Here is a 22,092-nt window from a genome sequence, read left to right as displayed (position 1 = left end):
ACGGATCCCTGCTCACACTGCAAGAAGAGAACAAAAATATTACACTGATCAGCTTTGCTGAAATTTTACAAGCCAGTGAGGAATGGAGTGGGCTACAGGATATATCTATTAGGTCTGTTGAACATGCAGGGTGAAGTGTGCATGTGTGTAATATCTGTGGGTGACACAGTCTCTGCTAGTCTTTGAGAATGCTGAAGTAAAATTTTCCAGTAAAATACGACAGAGATGATGAAATTGGGCAGGTTTCAACTCTTGCAAAGTGATTTGGCTTATGATAATACTGTGCCTCTGGACTAATTTTCAGTGTTTTTTTCCTGTTTGGGAAGCCTGGCTAGCGCCAGGTCCCAGTTTCAATTGTACAAGTTACTCAGTCTAGCCTGACCCACGGTCTCTCAGTGTCTGCAGCAAGCACAGGGTTAGTCTGTTTGACCAACCCTTCTCTTTTCTTCTCCTGCCTGCCCTTCAGTCCTGCAATTTTCTCTTGACTTTCTGGTTCAAATCTAACCATTAGGGGAAGAAAAGAAGTTATTGAAGCAAAATTCTCTACTGCAAGAAAAATTTAAATGTCATGTGTTAAACCAACAACTCCATATGTGTTTAGTAAAGTGAGCTCCAGTGTTTTATTTCTCAAAGGCAGCAGGAACTGTGGGTTTGAGATTCTTAATATTCCCCTTCTTCCCAAGAGGAGAGCAGGGACAAAATTCATTTCAGCTCAGTGGATCACAGTGGTTTCTTAGGAGTTAACTCTGCTATCCCCATCCATCAGGCAGCCAGCGAGGCATCAGAAAGAATGATGGATGTAAAATTATTACAGGGCTGCCACCTGATATACTTTCTGCCATTTGTAACTAACGCTGGAACTGACACACTTTTTCATTATTAAACATCCACATTAAGTCAACATTGGTCACTGTCATTTCATGTTTGGCACTTTCTTAAGGGGAAGAGGAAAAGGTGGGGGTGGGAGTGGGAAGGATGGTGGGAGGAGGGGTGAGTGAGAATGGGAGGAAAGACATCCTGAACCCGGTGTTCCATAAGCATGACTAATAGGCTCCTGCTCACAGTGCTGGAATAAATATTGTTACAAATAGCTATTTAGTCACAACCCAGCAGACAAGTACATGTCAGAGCCTTTTAAAAGGACACACTCCAAGCAATAACAGGGAGAACTTGTACCGCGGGTTAAGACACACCCCCAGCACGGGTGTGCGTGTATTTGAATGTACTCAGCTTGGAGTGTGACTCCATCCCTACACATCAGAACGGCTCCTGTGGCTGTGTGTCCTTACACAGCTGCCCCAGCCACTGCCAGCATTCAGAAACCAGTCTGTGCCTGTGCATATGTTCAAATAGCTGCTTGTGTGCCCTGCTCCTCCTTTGTCACAGAGTACATCCCTGAAAGTCTGGCTGCAGTCAGGGAATCACTGGCTAGCATTGTGCATGTTTGTGCTGTGTATGCCTGAAGGAGTAGGGATGTAGACTGGGATGCATGCACACACATGCTGGCTCTTTGTGTTTGTGTACATCTACCTTGCAGTTTTGGGGCTGAACAGAGAGGCCAGAGTTCCCTGACTGATGCTGCCTGTTGTGGTGTTTACCCCAGCTGACAACCTGAGCTCTGAGCTGTGAATATAATAGGAAGCATTGTTTACATATAATATGTATCAAGCTATAATTAACTGTAGATGACAATTACAAATAAACTACAAATAAAAATTACAAAAAAATATGCTCTCGGGTTTCCAAGAAACCACAAAAACATACTCTTCTCATCTATACAAGGAAATGTTTCCAAGAAAAGTAATGTAAAAATATGTTTTACTGCATTTGCAATTAAAATAGGTTTTAGTAAAATCCATGTTCATCGTGATGCTCAAAGTTTTTACTGTAATCCTCTGAAAATCAAATCTGTCAAGATGGTCCAAGTTGGATGCCCAAAAAGTGACTCACCCAAATCATCTTAGCCATTTTTAAAAATCTTTTCTTATGTATGACTCCTTTTATACAGTTTCTCTCTGGTTTCACAAAATTCCTGTTTGACTACTGCCTTAGCTGGCATGTCTGGCTGTCCATAGGGATCAACCCATCTGGGAACATGAGCAAAGAAAACAGGTCACATATGAAAGCCTGAAGAGTTTTAACAGAGACTCCCAAAGAGGATTTCCAGCCCCAAGCCTGCCCAGCTACCCTGGTAGACAAATCCCACCAAGAGTCTAATATATATTTTGGGAATGGTGCAGAGCCCATCTCCACCAGAATGCTGCAGAAGCAATTCTTGCAACAAAATGCTCAACAGGTCTCAGAGAATCATTATTGCACTACCCACTGCAGCAAAGAAGGGATAAAAACTTGCAATAGCGTCAAATGAGTGTTTGTTACCTATAAAAAATAATGTGAGTTTCTAAGTACTGTTATGCCCAGGGATGCACAGATACACATTAGGATAATGCTCTCTTAATTCCAGTCCACACCTCCAATTCTCTGGTCAGGAAGCAAAAGTGACACACATGATGTCTCAAAAGTTCAGGGGCTGCCACTAAGTCTCATGGTGGGAGCTCCATAATAAAACTGTAGCACTATTTTTTGCTAACCACATTCCCAACTATCTCATTCTCTGCCTCTGAAAACAGAGAAAACCAGAATAAAGTTTAATTAAAAATTACAATACTTGCTTTCCTCTCAAACCTCTTAGCAAGAAAACCTTCAATTCCTGGGGCAAAAAGACTCAAACAGTAGAAAAGTTGGATTGTTTGTCTGGATATGAACTTCACATATTAAAATAAATCACAGAATATATTAGGTTGGAAAACATTTCTGAGATCATTGACTTCAAATCAGTGAGCTTCAATAAAGTTTTGGCATTAATTGTATGAAAACACCCAAAACCTACAGTTGTTTTAGCAAAATTCTGTATTGAGCAAACCATTTTTTCTTCCTGCTACCTTGTAAAAGAGCTCCTGTCTGCCCTCCACGAGCCCACCAGGAGGTATGAATTAGAGAGGAAAATAAACTTCAACTGAGGTTGAGGGTGTGAAGTGAAAACAGAAGGAATAAGGAGAATCCCAAGAATAGGAAAGTAACAGAATAAAGTGAATGCAGATGGTTCCACTCCTGTTACTTAATCAAAAGGCTGTGCAGAGTCACTAGAGCCAGCATAAAGTCATGTGTTAGAACAACAGCTGATCTGTATTAAAGAAGATTAACTTGCAATGCCATGGTGGAGGGCCTGGGATTATTTTATGTGCTTCCATTGCCGAGCAAGCCGTCAGCACAATTACTGCCCTCCGATGTGAATGACTGATCTGTAACCACAGCTAAACAGCATGCTGCTTAGGGGCCTGGGTGCTTCATGAAGATGAATTTCCATACCATCAAAGTGCTTTTAATGGGCTTCCTGATCCAACCACAAGGCCTGCTTTGCAAGTATATAGAACTCAGGATGAAGGCTTCCTGTCCAAAAGGATTTGGTCGGTTGTCACTTGACAATTCCCAGCCAGCACAAGGGAGGAGAGGGGGGAGATAGGTAGAGTTGTCTCTGCTTTGGAGGATTTAAAAAAAAAAAAAAAAGGAAAAAGGAAAAAAAGGGTACAGATGCTTTCTGAATGCAACCAACTGCTGTATCCACAGCTGAATTCAATGCGCTTAACAAATAACGGCAATTTAGCTATGCTTGCGAGGAATAGCTTGAGTCACTTTGCATTAGCATCTGGCTGAGTGTTAAAGTCATTTCTACATGGGGAGCAGAGAAAAGGAATTTCTGCTCCGAGCATCCTTTCAAGAATGCTTAAATATTTGAATATAAATTCCTTTGTGCTTGTGATCACTTCTTCTTATATCTGACACTCTGCTTTTCCCTTTTCCTTTCTGGTGCTTTTCGCCATAAACATGCTCTATCCCTCTCTCTCTTTTTCTCTCCCCATAGCAGCACCCTTATTCTTCTGAGACAGAGTGCATGTACTGCCAGATCGTACTACACTGACCTCTTTTTTCCTTCCCCTTCCTCTCTAGAAAGTGCATGAAATTAAGAGTCATTTTTACATCACTGACACCTAGGATAGGCTGATGAAAAAAGTACAGCGGTGAGAGACTCACATGTACATTTAACATTCATTATGCAGGCTGCTGGCTCCTCACAGCTTATTGATCAAACTCCATCTAAAACCAGGGAAAATGGAAAGCTATCCAAATTAGCAATCTGCTCATTCTGGACAATATTGTTTGACTCACAAGCTTCCTAGGATGACTGGATTTCAAGTTTCTGCTAAATAGCTGATCATTTTTATTCAATCTATTTATCTGCCTGTCTCAGTGAATTGCACAAGACCTTACAGTAGAAATGTTTTCAATTAAATGTAGTTCACACCAAATGTGACAATGGGGATTCTTGTACTGCACAACGATGGCTGTATCACCTCAGAAAATGTTGCAGGGAAGGAGAGGAGCAGAGGAGAAAGTCTTGCTAAGCACACAATGCTGAGACACACACCAGAGTTGAGATGTGTATCTTTGGAGGTAACATTATAAGGACAGCTCACTGTAAATGTGGCAGCAAGCACTGGCAGGTCTCTTTATCCTCCATAAGCCAAGGTAGCGCACAGAAAGACATCCGGCACTTACGAAGTAAAGAAGCAAATCACAACCTCACTGACACACACAACAGTTAGAGCACAAAGAAATTTTACAAATTTAGAGAACATCCACTTTGTTGGTATTTTGTTATAGCACAGTTTCACAGGCCAGTCCAAAAAGCAAAAGGTGGTAAGTCCCATACGTTTTGCTGCCTCTAAGTTTCACTGCAAATATTTGGCGCAGTTTGTGTTGTCAATTCTACGCTTTTCAATTTTGTTAAGTCATCTAACATGACATGACAGTGCTACATTGCAATGGTCACAAAATATCATATATGACGACCTCACAAGGCTAAATACCCAGGAGCTGAGCCTGAGTATCCACAAAGCTTATGGTCCTAAAGAAGCTTGAATATTTTTAAATCCAGCTCATCTCACAAACACATGTAAGCATTTCCATAAAGCAAGATTTCCACTTAGACCCAGAGATTTCCAAGATCGCCTTCTCTTAATACACATTGACAGGCTGGAACAGAGAATTAGTGGTCTCCAAAGTTCCCGTGAGGGCTTTAACTATCTCTACCTCCTCCCTACTCTCCCCCAGGGGTCTCCAGGTCTCTCTTTCATGTCATCTTTTGGTTGTGGTTTCCATTTTGCTCTTCACTTTTTTTGAACTGTTCTGTTTCAAAAATAGGGAAGGAAAAATATAATAAGAAAATGGAGGAAGAGAAGGGAGGAAGAACCTGTGTATCTGTGGGGAGAGGCAAATGAACACTCTGACCCTTTGCAAAAGGAGTCTGGGAAACTCACTTTTTCTGTCCTGCAGTTATTGAGACCCAGGCTGTTCACCACGGCCACCTTCCCATCCAGCACCTGCTGCTCCCTCCGTAGCTGCTCCTTCATCTGTCGGGCCTCCTGGATTGCCTTGGTAACAGCATCGTGGTCATTTAAATAACCTGACGACGTGATAGAAGAAAGGATGTCTTAAAAAAAGAAAGTTACAAGAAAATACTTTAGCTTTCATCAATGGAATGTAGTTTATCATTACTAATGAGATAGAGTTAAAAGGCAATGCCCACAAACCTGTCTGTGCTCTGTAATTCTGCTGTTGTTATGATAGAGCCACCTGGACATAAAGCATGAGAAACCTTGTTGCCAAAATCCTCATTCCTGCTATTTGATCCCATTAGTTTCAATATTTCCCTGACACTGCAGAGGTTAGCCCTGTGGGTTGTATGCAGCAGGATGTAACCGGATAAGAGTTAGGGGAAGCTTTGATCACGCCAGCAGTCCCAAACTCTTAAAAATAGACCATTTCATTCTTCCCCTTCTTAAAACTTGTGAGTACATTAAAATAAACCACAGGTGGCGGTGGTTTGCTATACATATGAAATGCATAATGCCTGAGAAGAAAAACCTCATCCACTGAATACTCCCCACCACCACTTGTCATTCATAAATGTACAAGAAACCACAGCTACACAGACCTACATTCCCACTCCTATTCATGCTGCTAATAGTAGGTCAAATGTCCACTGTTTTGCTGCAAATTCACAGCCTAGGGCTTAGCCTTAGTAGTCACTGAATTATTTCCTTTTAAAATGTTACAAGCATCACCGGCACAGCTAATACTATTTAATTTTAAATGTGACACTATGTCATTTTTTTCCTTTTACCTTTTTTTCCTGTAGATTATACTTATTATGATCTGCATGTGATTTGTAGGATAGAATACTGATGGGAGACTCCAAGCCCCAGTCCATTTTTCAGATATTAAAGTAGAGGCTATCCATCTCCCTCTCCCCTTCCAAATCCCTACATGTGCACGCACGTGCACACACACGCACACACACACACATACACACACACACCTTTCTGTCTTTTAACTAGGACATAAAAACAGCATAAAATGAATCTGTAATATGAAATTGCCCAGAAAAGGGACTTCTGTTTGTGACATGAGGCTAAATCTAACCAGATCCATTGGTGAATTGTGACAGATGGAGGGATTGTGAGACAGAAGGCAGGCACTAATCACACACAAAATGACCGGCTTGCCTCAACATGTTCCATGGATTCCAGCAAACTTTACACCCTAATCCATTTTTAGAACAAAAAACATCTGGGCCATAAATCCTCTAATCTGCCAAAACACGCTATTAAATCCCATGATTTGTTGAAAAACACTAAGATTAAAGAAAGGAAATATAAAATGGCTAACTGCCGTGTTAGGAAAGTGTTATTAATACTCTTTCTTTGTCTCAATTATGAATGTTCTGTTCCTAAAGAGCCTTGTCTAATCATGTCAGATTACACATCCCTGTTGTATTGCTAGACTCTTCTATCTGATCTGCTGATTGCCAAAAAAACGTAGGACATAGTCTTGCTGCTTAAAACATTTCTGAGGAAGAAGCTGATGTCAGATTAGTTCAGTGCTGTGCTGCTGTCAGGATTTTAGTTTGGTTTGGGGTTTTATTGTTATGTTTTTCCACACTGCGGACAGAGTGGGACGGGTACTCCCATCTTCCTTCGAGAACAAAAGCTAGAAAGATAAGTTCCTGTGCAGTTTGACTGTTCTTAATTGCACTAGCAGCTAGCTTTTGGCTAAAACCCCAGGAACGATGAGAGTTTTGTATGAAATAACTTGATCCACATTGCTTTCATCAAATGACCCAGTTCAGTAATTCCCAGCCAATACAATTCCAGTAATTCCAGTTTTTCCAGCATAAGGAAGAACATAGCCTGCACCAGCACAGTGCTACCAGCTGATTTTTCTATTCTTCTTTTTATTGTTTTTTTTAATATCCATTTTACCAACTTGCTTGGTTTCTTCCCCAGTTTGTATCTGTTCACCTTTGCATCTGATCAACCTCGCATGTAGTCAGAATAAATTAGAAAGAAAGCAAATAAACAAACAAACAGCAGTATTAGTGCTGCTTTTGCTGTTGTCTAGGTATAATACTTTCAATCTGTAACAGAGCCAAATTTGCCTAGGAACTGGAATTCATGCCCTTCTCCAGACTATTTGGCTTTTCCTGAATACTGCTATCTTTGAGACAGTTTGGCACATGACAGTGAATAAAAGCAAGCACTCCTTATGTTTTTCAGTAGCTGCCAAGATGCTGGTGTGCAGGGAAATGATTAATATAGAAGCGAGCTGAATGTAAATTATTGTTGTTTAGGGTAGGTGGTGAATTATTGACAGAGAGGGGAACTGCATTACATAAAATGAACTTAATTCCAAGGATTGCCAAACTAGCACAGAGATGTTGCAGATAATGGCAAAGAGCAGAGAAAAGTTGTTTCTGTTTTTAGTACATGGACATATGCCTGTTCCCAAAAAGAAATGCTTGGATTTAAAGTCATACATGAAGCCATGACATTTGTGACTGCTCAGTCTGTAGCACAATTTATATGCTATAGGGATAGCTCTGGAAAGGGCTGTGGAGCTGTATGCCTGACTGCAGCTATGCTGATAATCTCTGAGGCTCTGAGTTCATGTCCCCCAAAGAAAACTGAACAATACACAGGCATTTCTCCATGTCATGGGAGCCTGAAGGACTGCTTTCAGAGAACAGTTATAATTTGCAGTTAATGGTGGTGAAAAGTGACAGCTCAGCTGCATTCCAGCAAGGTGGGCTGTGCACACCTAGGACAGACAACTTGTGCCTTGTGCTGACAGCTCCAATCATTCCAGTGGTGGAGGTAACTGCCTGACAAAGGACTGAGTGTTTCCCAGTGGCTTCTTGTAGAAGGATTTATCACTCAGGATGAGAAAGTGATCCAGTTTCTCGACCATGTTAGGGATCTTTGTAGCTTTGCTAAAAATGCTATCAAAATTTTTCATGGTGTAGCTCCTGCTGGAGAGTGACATGAAATTTCACGATCACCAAATAGTTTCATCATGGCAATGAGTCCTACTTGCTGTAACTTGTGTTGGATCTGACCTAGCAGCTAGCAGGAGACTTTCTAGGGTGTTCAGGAACTTTTCCTTCTTGCAGTCCTCCATTAAAGGATAAACCTTTGCTAGAAGTACACTGTGTCCATCCAGCTCCTGCACCAGTTAAAGACAGCTTATCTTATATATACAGCATGCACAGTGATACTGCTCAGCAACCTCAAAAAGTCACTTTCTATATTTGTAGCAGAGAGATATACAGCAGTGAACTCTATGTCATTAACAATAACTTAAGTATGTTATCTTTTGCTCCACAGTTTTCCATGGTTTATTAATGGTATAACACATTAATTCTTCTTACAAGAGTGACCTTTAAAGCTCTGTTCATCCTCACAGCTTTTATCCAATTACATTATCACTCATTAAAGGTACAGCATTTCAAAATCTGCACCTTGTTAAAGAAGTAAATTGCAGGGGTCTCAAACTTATGCAAAATATCAGGCGTATAGAGAAAGAAGATTGGAGAGGGGAGAACAAGAGATGTCTTGCCACTGAAATGTGAGTCAGATGCTTAACTTCCCACTGAAATATGATGTTCCCTCTACTTAAGGACAAAAAAATCTAATGGGAAAAAAATGAAACTCGATGCATTGTGCATGGAGAGCAGCAGGGTCAAGCAAATTAAAGATAAAATATATTACCGTGTATCACAGTTAAAGAGTGTAGGGTTAATAACAATATAGACATTAACAATTAGTAATGTGATATTTAGAAAATATTTATATAATTGTAATGTGTCATACCAAATAAATTTTACTGCATAGCACTGCTGTATCACAGACATAGCTTCTGATAGGTTTGACCTATGGCTTCCTTTGGAGTTTTTTGTGCTATCCCTGAAAGTGGCCAGGCAGGAGATGCTTTGGGAGAAACACAACAGATAGTAGAAAAAGTACATCTGCCTCACTCAATTCCTGAAAACAGAGCTTGATTTACATAATGAAGTCTTGATACAGGTTATACTCAATCACTTCACTGAATACAGCATTTCAGTTAGAACGATCGAGAATGGGGTGTGTACTCATTTTCCTTATACACACAAAGAACAGTCCCTCTAACACATCAGATTTATGAAATTACCAGTAAGACTGTTACTATTTAGATGGTCTTTAGGCAAAGACATAATTTTAGCAGGGGGAAGAATTATCACTATTTTCTGGAACATAATTTCAAACAGTCAGCCAAGACTTTTTGCAACATAGAACAACAAATTTGGGGTTTTCTTGAATGAATCTGGTGATTGTTTTGCTTATTACACCGAGGTAAAATAACATTCCATTCAGCATTTGGACAGGCTAAGGATTAAATTTGTAATTTTGGAAAGATGTAGACTTTTAAGAGATATTTTTGAAAGTTCATCCATCACTTTTAGATGACATAGCATAATATCATGCATCTTCAATGCCCACCATTAGACAGGTCACTGTCTTTAATGTGTGCATTAAAAACCAGCATTTATTAGAAGTTAAAGCAGCATCTGAAATAACACAGGCCTTTGTTTTATAAGTCTGTAAAAGTTAAGATACCCTTCCTGAAAGGAAAGTCTCTGCAAGTTTCTTCTGACACCAAACAAGTGGAGAATTATGGTCAACCTGTGACAGCTCTTGGCCCACTGCCTGGCAGTGGCTGATGAAAGCCCCTTTCCATTAGGACCTATCCCTTGTTATGAGTGGGATACACATGACTGAGCTCACCTATTGTGTTGGCTCTGGCCGAAGGACTCGCTAATGTTGCTGGCACGGAGGACTTTAGTGAACTGGCCCCACTGTTTATTCTCAGAGCTGGCATGTGAGGAGAGGTGGGTGATGTGGGAGATTTGCCATCAGATGTCTTGGGTTTGGCTGAAAGGTTCAGAGGCTGGGCCACTTCATCCTGTGATAAGCAGAGGAGAAAAGAATGTTATCACCAAACTGCTGTTGGCACAACATCACCCAAGTGAAGGCAGTGGTTTCAGCTCATATGAACTTCTAAACCTGAGAGGTTGCATCATATATATGAAGATCAAATGTGATACCATCTTGTCACTCCAGTTTGGAACTGAAATGACTGATAAACTGAAAAATTAGTGTGACATGATCAGAGAACATCATCCATTTGCACTTTGTGTGAGAGCTGTCTCTGAAGAAATTATTCCCATCAACAAGACATTTGTTTCTATCATGAAAATAAAGAGCAATTTTAAAGTTGCATTGTATTTTGAGTCTTACATTCATTAATGAAGCAAAAACTGAAGACCATCTTCACTTAAAACTCAACCACCACTAGCCAAACTGGGCAAACAAGTGAATGGGGGTTCAGTTGGGTTTTTTATGGTCTTTTGTTTTAGTGTGGGGATTTTTTTTTCCTGTTTTATTTTGTTGTTGTTGTTTGTTTTCTTTTCTTTTTGGTTTGTTTTGGGTTTTGTGTGTGCACGCGTGCACACCTTTTCTTTGGTCTTTCGTTTTATTTTAAGTTGTACTTTCCCCTGAACTTCCCAGACATAGAATTCCAAGCACAAAAACACTGTAGGAAATAAATACTCTCTTCCACCTTAATAAAATCTGAGACAATAACCTGGATAATTCTGCACATACCCCTAGATGTTTTTATCTGCTGCAAAGCTGAACTTCCAGATTTCAGCAATTATTATTATGTGAAAAAAGAAAAACTGAGTGACATTTTGTGCACGGTAACTAGAATTATTCCTAAATCTGGCTTGATTACATGGTGTGATAGACAGTGCTATAAAAACATTAAAATGCCAAGTAATGTATTTTTGTTCAACCAAAGTAAAATATAATAAGAAAGAAAGAAAGAAAGAAAAAAAACAACAGAGAAGGGCCAAAAGGATTTTAACAAGGGGACCATTATAAAAGTGATTTTAACTGACTTTTAAATAAGCAGAACTGATGGATGTGGTATTAGATCAAATCATCACATAATAGCTTAGCTCTTGTCTGACACTGTGACTTAGGAAAAGTCATCCCTTAGCTACAAGAAGTGCTGCATCAGACAACTGGGTTTCAGCTCTAGGCACTGAAGAAACTGATTCTGGTCTTCCTAAATTGTAAGCACGTTTAGTTTATAGAATTATTCCTGACTTACAAAATTGTAAAGCTGAGTGAGATTAGACCCAGCTTTTGGGTTTTGTGGGGTGGCTTTTTTTTTGTTTTTTTTGGTTGTTTTGGTTTTTTGTGTTTGAGCGTTTTACTGTTCACACCAAAGTCTCTGCAACTATCATGTAACAGCGATTCTTTTCCACACAGGAGGTTGTGCTGCAGTAAAGAAGAAATTTTATAGCTTCCTATTGCTTGTGGAAGTATGATGTAGATGTCTCCAAACACAAGACAGTTCTGCAAAGCACTGTCATGTAACTTTCCAGCTGCCTCTGAGCAAAGCATCTTTGTTATATTTGATTATATTTCTACATTTGGTTGTATTTCTACACAGTTTTGTGACAGTCATAGCAGATAAACATTATCAGAGGCATTGTGGACAAAGCTGTCATCCTCAAAGTGACGTTGAAGCCATCCTAGAGGCAACTTGTACATAAAATAAATGGGAAAAAATCAGTGCATAAAATTGCCTTAGGAGCCTACATACTACACTCTCAGAAGTGAATTAGGTACCTAAATGGCAGAGTTCTGTTGATATTCTAGGAGATTTAGGCTGCAGGGTTAAAAATGTCACCAGTAAAAATGGTATTTGATATATTTAGAAGGGATTTATTACTTTACAGAAATATAAATCTACCGTATTAGAATAAAATAGATGAAAATAAAATAAAATTAGAATAAAATAAAATGCCAGCCAAATGGAAGGGGACTTGTTTTGCTGTCCCCTGACTTCAATTAAAAAGGTAAAGAAGTCTTACAATAGTCCAACTATAATGTTGTGAAATCAGTACTGAGTTGTTGCATAGAAGTTTTAAGTACAAAGGAGCCAACAAACCAACCAAACACAGCGACCTTGTGCCAGACAAGGATCCCTGAATAGCAAAGTCATGTATTTGGAAGACAGCCTGAGAAGCAAAGCAAACCTGCCCACAGACTTGTTTCAGTTTAGTCCAAGAAGGTTTGGTTTCCACATACGTTCAATTCTTGACCTCTGCTGTAAGTCTCAGCAAAAGGGGCTGATTAGTGTCAGATGTGGTACTAAAAGCTGCAATGTGCTCTCTGCCCAAAAGAAATCTGAGGGCAGCACCAGTCCAGAATGAGCAGCAGCTAGGCCTTGATGGGAATGGCTCTCACACTGCAAAGGCAGCTTGGATTCCAACCTACATTCTCATAATGAAAGGTTTTTTCAGTCCCATCCTTTTGGCTCAGTCCCTCAGCTATCCCTGTCCCTATAAAGGTTATTTCCTTCCCTCCTCTTGCTCCTTCTCCCTTTTCTCAGCTTTTCTGTTCCCCTTTTTTAACCTGGTGTGAAGGCAAGGTCCTGTCCAAGTCCACTCTACAACGGTGATTCTGATCTCGTTTAATGCGAGTTAGAAACAGAGGAAGTGGGGCTTTTTTTTTCCCCATTGTGGGCATCAAGCAATGAGGCTGTTTTGTGTTGTAACTATTCTTGCTAGTAAGAATGCTCTTCTTCATTCAAGTCAGCACAGCCTTCTCGGAAGCCAAGAAATATAAGACCTTGTGGAAATAATAGAAGTCGACAGCTCCAGAGCTGATAAATGTCATTCCAAATTGCCCCTTCATTCACTTTCATTGTGTGTTCAGGCTAATGGTAAATTAATCGGAGGTCACAGAAGCTTGGTTCTCATAAAGGAGGATAAGTAAACAATTTTCAGCTATTATATATATTTACAAAATGACACTACTTCACTGTTTGGTCTTCGTAACATTTTTACTTCTGTTATTTCAAAGAGCATTCTCAAATCCTCGCTGGAAGTCAAATGCATTAAAAATCCTACGTTGCATCATGATTTGGTAATAACTTCAGTCATTTCCTTTACAATAGTGGAACTGCACTGATTTATTCCAAAGGACTCTAAAAAATATCTGGGGGACAAGTAATAACATACAGTTGTATTAAGTGTGAAGATGACTGTTAGGATCTTCACTCTTAGTCAGTGAAACATGTTACTCTTTTCCCTCTCTGCAGCCATAAATTGAGAATCCTCTCCTCTTCCAGTTTAAATCAAAAAATGTACTGTCTTCATCACTGATCGAAGCCTGTGTAACCCCTGTAAGAATTAGGTGTTTGTCTACCTTTATTTTTTAACTATAAAATCTCCCAGCTAACATTCTGCCACATTACAGATTAGCAGAATTTTCCCAATTATGCCAGGGCTAGGTGTAAGACAGTGCAGGCATGTAGGAGACATAAAAGATAAAAAACAGATGTAGCATCTTCACTTCAGGTAGATGGTATCTTTCAACAGCCAGCAGATTTGATTTTATGCAGTGGATCACAGAATCTAGAATTACTCCCGGCATTCAGTTTTTATTACAGAAAGCATTGATTGGTCCTTGCCTAGTTTTGAAACACAGCTATTCTAAGATGACACTGATAAGGTGGGGTTTTCTTTTCTCAAGCCGGGATTTTTTAAAGTGTCAAAGTCAAACATTTATTTATATATCAACCAAAACAATTAATGCTGAGACAAGAACACCCAAAAGGCTTGTAATAATATAAACACAGATGTGATGAAAATAAAGTATCTTCTTGATTAAAGGTTATGAAATGCCTCTTTAAAAGTAGCACATTTGTCTTACAAAACAAAATACACACACACACAATAAATGTGGAGAATAAAGCATAAGCAAAAACACATGAAGGAGGACTAATAAAATGTACCCACAGAAAGCAAACCATTGGCAAAGAAATTCCCATCCCCTCTATCACAGCTGTGTCAGAACAGTTGCTGTTTTAGGGAGAATTGATTTGTTTCCCAGGATTGGAAGACTCATTAACCAAAACTTGAATTCAGGGAACTTTAAATCCTTGATTTCCTCTAATTTTTTTCCAGGTTGTAGCTAGGTATCTGTGGAAAGAAAGAACCCTGCTACTACACCAGAATTTGGGGGATAAATAAAATATTCAAGAGCTGTATTTTGTAGCTTTACTTAACCTGGATTAGTATACCTCTGAGATGTCATATTTTAAACTGTAGACAGAGAAAATCTCCAAGTTTAAGTGCCTGACATGCAACACAGAAATGGTGCTGGCAAATTGAGTGTGGATCACACTTCTTTTGTAAGGTTTGTACGGTCCTTTGAAAAGGCAAAATGCTATGGGTTAACACAAAGTGCTTATTAACATGGGAGGAAAAAATGAAAGAGAGGGAAAAGTAAGGGATTTGGGCACAGCCATACAGTGACAGCAGCAGAGCTTCAGACAGACCCAGGAATTCTGACCCGCAGTCACCAATCTTGAAATAGTTGGCTGAAATGATGTCCTTTCTAATCTTTCCATCATGCTGTCTCTATTTACTTCCTCCTAGGATAAAAGGTTAATTCATCTCTATGGAGAATAGATATGGAAAAAGAAGGGAATAAAATCTGATTTTGAGAAACTCTCTAAACCATTTATTAAAAATGGCACTATTTCAACACCAAGAGCTGAATAAAAGACTGATAGCCCACATGAATGAACCAGTCTCAGAGAATGAAAAAAGAGGGGGATGGGGGTGGGGGTAGTGGTGAAGAATCTGGACGATTCATTACGATTTGATAATCTTACTCCTTTTCACATACTTTAAGATTAGTGCACTATTAAAATACAGTTACTGAATTATTGTACTGTCATTTAAATTCAAGTGCTGGATCCCACTGTGGCACACGCTGAAAGTCCAGGTTGCGGGGTTTATTACAAAATCATGAACGGCTCTGGGTATCATCTGACTGGCAATACAAATGTGCTTAAATGACCTGGCTTAAGCACAGCCCAGCCTGCTCTCCTAAAGAGGCTTTTCATGACCTCTGGGAGCACATTCGCCACATCTTGCTGCCGATTTAAATGACCTTGACAGTACAAATTACAGCCAAATGAGTTAGAAATAAGAAGCCAGGGAGGGGGGTTTCTACAACATTGCCTCTGCCACCTCAACAGAAACAAAGCCTCATTCCTCCACCCTGGTTCTGTTTCCTGGAGATCTTAATTTCAACAGAAATGCAAAATATGGAGCCACTTACTGGCATGTCTGGGGCAGAAGACAATGACACTGTTGTTGCCTACTGAACAGTGCAGCCACTCAGTGGCTTATCCAGACTCCTGCTTATCCAAAAATGTCTAACCCAAACACATAAGAAACTAAGGTGCAACAGCAGAGATGCAAAGAAAATCCTCTGGAATCAGTGTCCCTCAAGACTGTTTGTCCACACACTCATACAAAGACACTGGCAGCTTCCTTGACATCCCCTCCCCTTCTTCTGAAGCCACTCATGGTGAAACTATCAGTAGTGATAATAAGAAGCCAAGAGGTAAAGGCAGTTGTGAAACATGCCATATAAATGAATCATACTGCTGATATTATCCTCACTGATGAAATAATTGTATTAAATTAAGCAGAGATGTTCACATGACAGGATGGGTGAATTAAATAATGCTCATCTGCAGCTGTACCTCCTCCTGCCACATTCTCAAGTTTTGATTAAGAATAATGTGTCCCTTCCTGCAAAGGTGGAAATTTCTCTAACTACGTAGAAAAACAGATACGTGACATAAAAACAGGTATCTTGGTTATGATACAGTAATAAACACAACAGAATTATTCTTCAGCTTCAGAGAAGTCACTTTATTGTATTCTTGCCCACAAGTTTCTGCACTAAATTGGAAGGCATGACTAGGCTCTGGTTAGAAAGGAAAAGGTACTAAAGACAAGGATGAGGGCAGTATGAGGAACAGTGGTGTTCGTTCTTCTGATTCTACAAAATGCACAGACCTTTATTTCTGTGATGGTGCAGAAAGATCTCTGCCTGGATTTGCTTCCATACCCAGAGCAGGTGTTTTTTGTTTGTTTGTTTGTTTGTTTTTTAAATGGTGTTGGTTTGCTGAATATCTTTTCCTAAATCAGTTTCTCTCGGAAGGCACGTACTTTCTGGACTCAGGGCATGTTATCCAACCAAAGTTAGTATTTCACTGATATGCCCAAATACTCATATTCATGGGACTCAAAGGGGGAAACTGAGCTGCCTTGTACTTGTGACAAATACTCTTTTTGTTCTCTGGTCTGCTTATAGGGAACTCCTCCATGAATAAATTGCTCCTAAAGGCTGATTTATACACTGGGAGGATTATTGCAAAGTCTCCATTCTTGTTCATGGAGAAAAGTGGTGCAGGAACATAGCAAGTGAATCTGTTTTGTAGCACCTGGAACAGAGAGGATTTCTCCCCCAGTCTTCTTTTGCAACACTAGGGAATCTCAGTGAGGATATTTTCTGAGGACTTTTTCCTCTCAAGAGAGATGCCTCACATTCTCCCCTTTCCTTTTTCTTTACAGGAAGCATAGTTGCCAGGAAAGAAGTCAGCTGTCATAAAGACTAATTTGCTGCCCTGAAAACCCCAAGCTTTCATTTTGTCTGGTCTGCACATTGCCACAGTAAAAAAAACCAGAGAGCTGCTGGGTGGCTTTCATTTTGTATTGAGCAGTGTAGTTTCCCAAAGTTGCATGCAGCATTCCCAAACAGATATAGGAAGAACAAAAGAGGAGCATGCAAAATGACCTGTTTAAGAACATGACAGGCCCTCAAAGATTCCTTCTCCTCCACCCCACAACCGTTGTACGTGATACACAGCACTGATTCTGTAGTACCTATTCTATAAGGCATGGAATACAAATGCTGAAATAATAGAGGAGAAAAGACAAAATTATAGGATAATTTTAGTCCTCCTGCTGTCTCAGACATGGAAGAGTGGGATGTTTTCAGTTGCAGGGCAGCCTAAAAGCAGTATCTAGGGAGAGAGCTACAGAACTGCTCTTCAAAGTCTATATCCAGTGATGACCTGGGGTAAAGGCCTTCCTTTTGTGAAGCATCTGGTCAGACCTCTGTACTCAGAAGCAACTCTTTAAATATCTTCAGGAAAGACAGCACTTGGTCCTTGCCCTCTGGGGTCTTGTGGAGCACAAGGCAGGCTGCTTGGCCAACAAAACACATGGACAGCATATGCATCCCAGCAGAATGAACAGACTGGTACATGTTTACCCAAAATTCATTTGTTTGGTTTTATAAATCTTTCGAGACACATACTCCAAACCACACTTGCAGCTTCTGGCTGGCTTTGGACTGTCAGAATGCCCAACCATCCTTGTGAACTCTGCTAGTAATCTCCACAGACAAATAGCACAATGTGTTTGAGGAAAGCAGCCAGTCTGAGATTTCTAGGCTAATTTTCATTGATCACGAGTTTCCAGTTACACCAACCTCTAGGGAAACCTGATGACTTATGGATGGTTATACCAATCCAGATCCAAACTCTAAGCATTCGTTTTCATCCACGCAGAAGTTAATTACTAGTCCTATCACCATTCTTCTTCTAATTGGGTATTTGCTCTTCCGTTTGACTGGAACCAGCGGAAGTGAGAGCTGCTCAGCACATTGCTGAAAGGACCCAGTAAGAGGATTTTCAGTACAGCATGAAAGGAAACTGCGGGAACAAAGAGCTTTTAGCATTTACTTGCACCTCATACTGAAAAACCTCCTTCCCACTCTGCATCTCTAAATGAGTGAAAATTTAACTCAGCAGCCTCATATAAAAAAAGCCTCAGTGAAGATGCTTCTGCCAGGTTGGTTATGAAATGAGAAGGGTCCATGTTGAGTAACGATAAAACATGAGCCAGAGCAGAAAAACTATTCACTTGGGATTCTCCTTGTCTGTACTTCATGCCAAACTAGGGTCCTGCTAGCTTTTTTGCATGTAACTATTGTTCAGCTAAATTTCTCATATCACTGCTTCATCTGTTTATTTGGTATACTGTTATGAATGAAGTGCTTAGGTCAGAGGCTCAAGTGGGAGGCTAAGCAGGAGGAGTGATCTAGGCACAGGTCAGCAGGGACTGATGCAGACACTGCAAATCTGCAGAAGATGACAACCAATTTTTCACAATTTTAACCAAGAAAATCACATCACATCACATATGGTAAAAACCATTAGAGAGGATCACAAAACTGTGGAGCAAAGGAAGGGAAAGTATTCTTCCTATAAAGACTGCTTTTCCCAAACTGCACCCACCGAAATACATGGTTACAAGTAAAGTACAAGAGGGGAAAAAAATCACTTCTCCAATGTAGCATAGGAGTAATTAATAAATTAGCACTCATAATTACTCTGACAGCTTTTGCCTTATTTTAAAAGTGGGAAGAATAAGTTACAAAGTGGCTAAATGGTTTGCCTAATCTCCCACAGTGAGTAAACAGATGAGTCATAAGGAAGAGCAGAGCCACCTTTCCTCAGAGCAGTGTTTGGGAGTTTCTTTGATACTGTACTGAACCTCCTAAAATGTCCAGCTGCTTCAAAAGAAGTTGCAAAAAAAGTAGACAGAGGTCAGGCAGTTTGATCTGTGGTTATATATTCCTTAAGTTGTGCTGGGTAGACGCTGTAGTGGTCTGTGCCCCAGGTAATTTTGTTTTTTTTTTTGTAAATCCTTTCTGCATAATTCTGTCCCAATAAAACCCAGAGGGCTGAATGTGTGGAATTGTGCCCTTATTAATGTCCTCTTCCACCTGTAACAAGGCTGTTTAAAAAATGGAAATAGATATTGGACTGGATTTTGTTGCTGCCTAAACTGAACCTTGAGTCACCACCTTCCAACAAATAATCCCCAGCAAATTACGCAGAATGAACAGCAATAAAAACAACAAACCTGAAAGGATGGGGAAAGACTTGGAAGGAAATAAAACAAGGACCTGCAAAGCCAAACAGCATTACAAACTGGTACATTTTAAATGAACAACAAGAAAACAGAAGCCACACTGATCAAAGCCTCCCACCTCCTCTCTGTGGTGGATGACACCTTCGCTGGGAGCACACCACCACCTCTAACCCCACACCTGCAAAAGGAATTAATTTCAAAAAGAATACAGACCAAAGCAAACCATATCAAAACAAATTAGCAACAGACCCCTCATCCTGCTGTGGTCAGACAGGAGAGGCAAAAATGCTCATAGTTGCTGAGATTCAGGGGAAAAAAGGACAAAACAAAACCAACCCCTCCCCCCAAAAGAAACCCCCCAGCTGTTTAAAACTTTAGAAGACACAAGTCTAAGGACCTTGAAAGAAAAGAGATTTCAAACAGCTTGGACAACTGGCAGGGGGCTAAGAAATTCCTTTTCTTAAAACACCTGTGCTTTCTCTGACTTTGGATATCTCTATGTAGCCTAGGTAGATTTTTTACTAAGAGAGGCAGCAAGTGCAGCTCTAGGAATATATAGTGCAAAGATAATGTACACCTTGTTTATTTATAGATACACACAAATGCAACAAAAATGTCAAAATATGTTTTGTAACTGTAAGATATGACCTGCTTGACAATTTGTTTTTCCAACTAATAGCTTTTCAAAGGAAAACTATCAACACAAAGCTCATCTGTCTTTAATGCTTGCACGCTATTAACAACATCCCAGATCACTAAAAGCAAAATGATTTTACATCTCAGTCTTGCTGGATATCTTTATGTTTCACCTCCTTTTAGTAACAAGATGAAATCTAATCAGCAGCTGCAGAAACTGGAGGGAGCTTAAGGTACTGTTGGGAATGTTCAAAGCCAACACATGCTCCTTCAGTAAATACTGCACTCACAGAAGAATTCGTTTAATATTTATACTCCATCCATGATCCCATATATGGGGTCAACTTGAGAGAACATCTCTTGGGAATGGTTAGGAATTGTTGCAGTCACTCCTTTTTTAAATTGCTGATTCCTCAGGTCATGCCAAAGAGAGAGACTCAGGTTTAGTTCCTGACTTTACAACGAACTTTCTCTGTGAATTTGAGTGAATCACCTTCTGTACATGGTCACTAACATTTTTGTGAATTTATAATAAAATATTACTGAATATAAATTCCAGTGTTTTGCACAAGAGCGCTTGGATACAGAAAGTTAAGGGTCACCCCTTTGTCTCAATTCTCTTACAAAATTGGAGACAACACAACCTTTGACCTATGAAAAGGGTTTACTCTATGCAAACTGGGCATACTTAAACATGGGCATGTTTATGAAACTGCATGGGAACACCACTGTTTGCAATCCCTTAAGTTTAGTAACTACTACTGATGTTATATATTTATCTCTCTCTCTCTCCCTCTCTTGCTCTCTCTCTCTCTCTCTCTCTAGATATATCTATATCTCTCTGTATATACATATTTACCTACCTATGCTTATTATTATTTGCTGCTGAATGCAGAATACAAGCAGAAGAGTGCTGAAGAAGTATTCAGCCCCTCTTGGTGCTGACTTCAGATCCTGTTCCTGATTCACACCAGCAGAAACGAAATCACCATCAGGACCAGTGTTGGGGCCAAATTGCTGGCAGGCACAATGAACCACTAATTGCTGGATTCATTAGTAAGACTCATAGTTTATCCCCATGAGATGCTGAATACTTTCAGCTCCTTTTAAAACCTTCATCTTAGAAATTAAAATTAACAACCGCAAACTAGTATTTTTGTTACACTGTAGAAACTCAGCAGGAATTTGAAGTTAGATCACAGGAACGCTAAAATTCCATTATGTAAAATCAGGCAGATACTTATCTACCATTTCCCTGTTAATTCTGAAGAACACGCATGCATCCACACACAATAGCTGCTCCATGCTGTTCCTCAAGCCTAAACAATTGGTTAAAATAGTTTTTGTAATGCTGACAACTGCCTCACAAAATACCTTTTAAATCCCCCAGTACCACACTATTAAGACCAACCTATTCTTTTTAGACATAAAACAAATGTCTATTTAAGAACATATCCAAATGCATTTTCATCATTCAGCCAGAACACTTTTACCTCCCAGAAGCTGATGCTGTAAAAGATGGAAAGAGAGACAGACAGAGAAGAGACCTCTAGTCCACCTACTGGCTTCACTGAAGGCAGTGAATCCAGCTCTAGCTCATTTCAAGTAGGTTCAACTGTGTCAAAGGTTACCCACAAGCTATTTCTTGATGATTTATAGCTGATGTCTACAGATCTCCTTTTATTTTAATGATGACTTCAATACAGATGTTAAGATATTCTTTGTCTTCACAGAAGTGTATGAGAGGCAAGTTGACATCTTTAAAAAACAGAATTCTAAGAGACTGATTCACTTTTTCTGAACAGGGCCAGCTCTGGGCAGTTTTCATATCTTATCCAGGAGAAAAAAAAATGAAAAAAAAAAAATCCTTCACCCTTTCCTCCTATACTAAAGCTGCTGCATTTCTGTGACATTTTGGGCACAAATCCTAGAGCACTGACTCAATGTGTACGCCACCAGTTATCATCAAGACAAGACACTGGGACACTTGGTAAGCATAAGATAATTTTATCTCTTCACCACTAATAACATGCATTTATACAGCATTATTTTGCTCTGCTTGAGCCATTTACAAAGTGAGTCCCAAAAGACACTATCATGGGAATCCTTCTACCCAGCACTGAACCACAATCATT

The 22,092-nt window shown here is 39.8% G+C and overlaps 1 protein-coding gene across 7 annotated transcripts in view; it reads right to left on the bottom strand.

Moving 5' to 3' along the window:
* The window catches only part of SOX5 (SRY-box transcription factor 5), a 244,957-nt gene that overhangs the window by 21,132 nt on the left and 201,733 nt on the right, over positions 1-22,092 (bottom strand). For 3 of the 7 annotated variants that reach the window (XM_062491739.1, XM_062491740.1, XM_062491743.1), the window contains exons 9-10: positions 10,221-10,398; positions 5,379-5,524 (exon numbers count right to left, since the gene is read on the bottom strand). The exons of 1 other annotated variant lie outside the window; for it this stretch is intronic. In XM_062491739.1, coding sequence (XP_062347723.1) covers positions 5,379-5,524; positions 10,221-10,398 — 324 coding nt within the window. Of the gene's footprint in view, positions 1-5,378; positions 5,552-10,220; positions 10,399-22,092 lie in introns of all 7 variants that reach the window. 3 more of the 7 variants (XM_062491736.1, XM_062491741.1, XM_062491742.1) reach the window with 1 other exon arrangement.

This window comes from Cinclus cinclus, chromosome 4 (assembly GCF_963662255.1).
Source record: "Cinclus cinclus chromosome 4, bCinCin1.1, whole genome shotgun sequence".
Lineage (NCBI taxonomy): Eukaryota > Metazoa > Chordata > Aves > Passeriformes > Cinclidae > Cinclus > Cinclus cinclus.
This window is presented reverse-complemented; position numbering and strand designations above follow the sequence as displayed.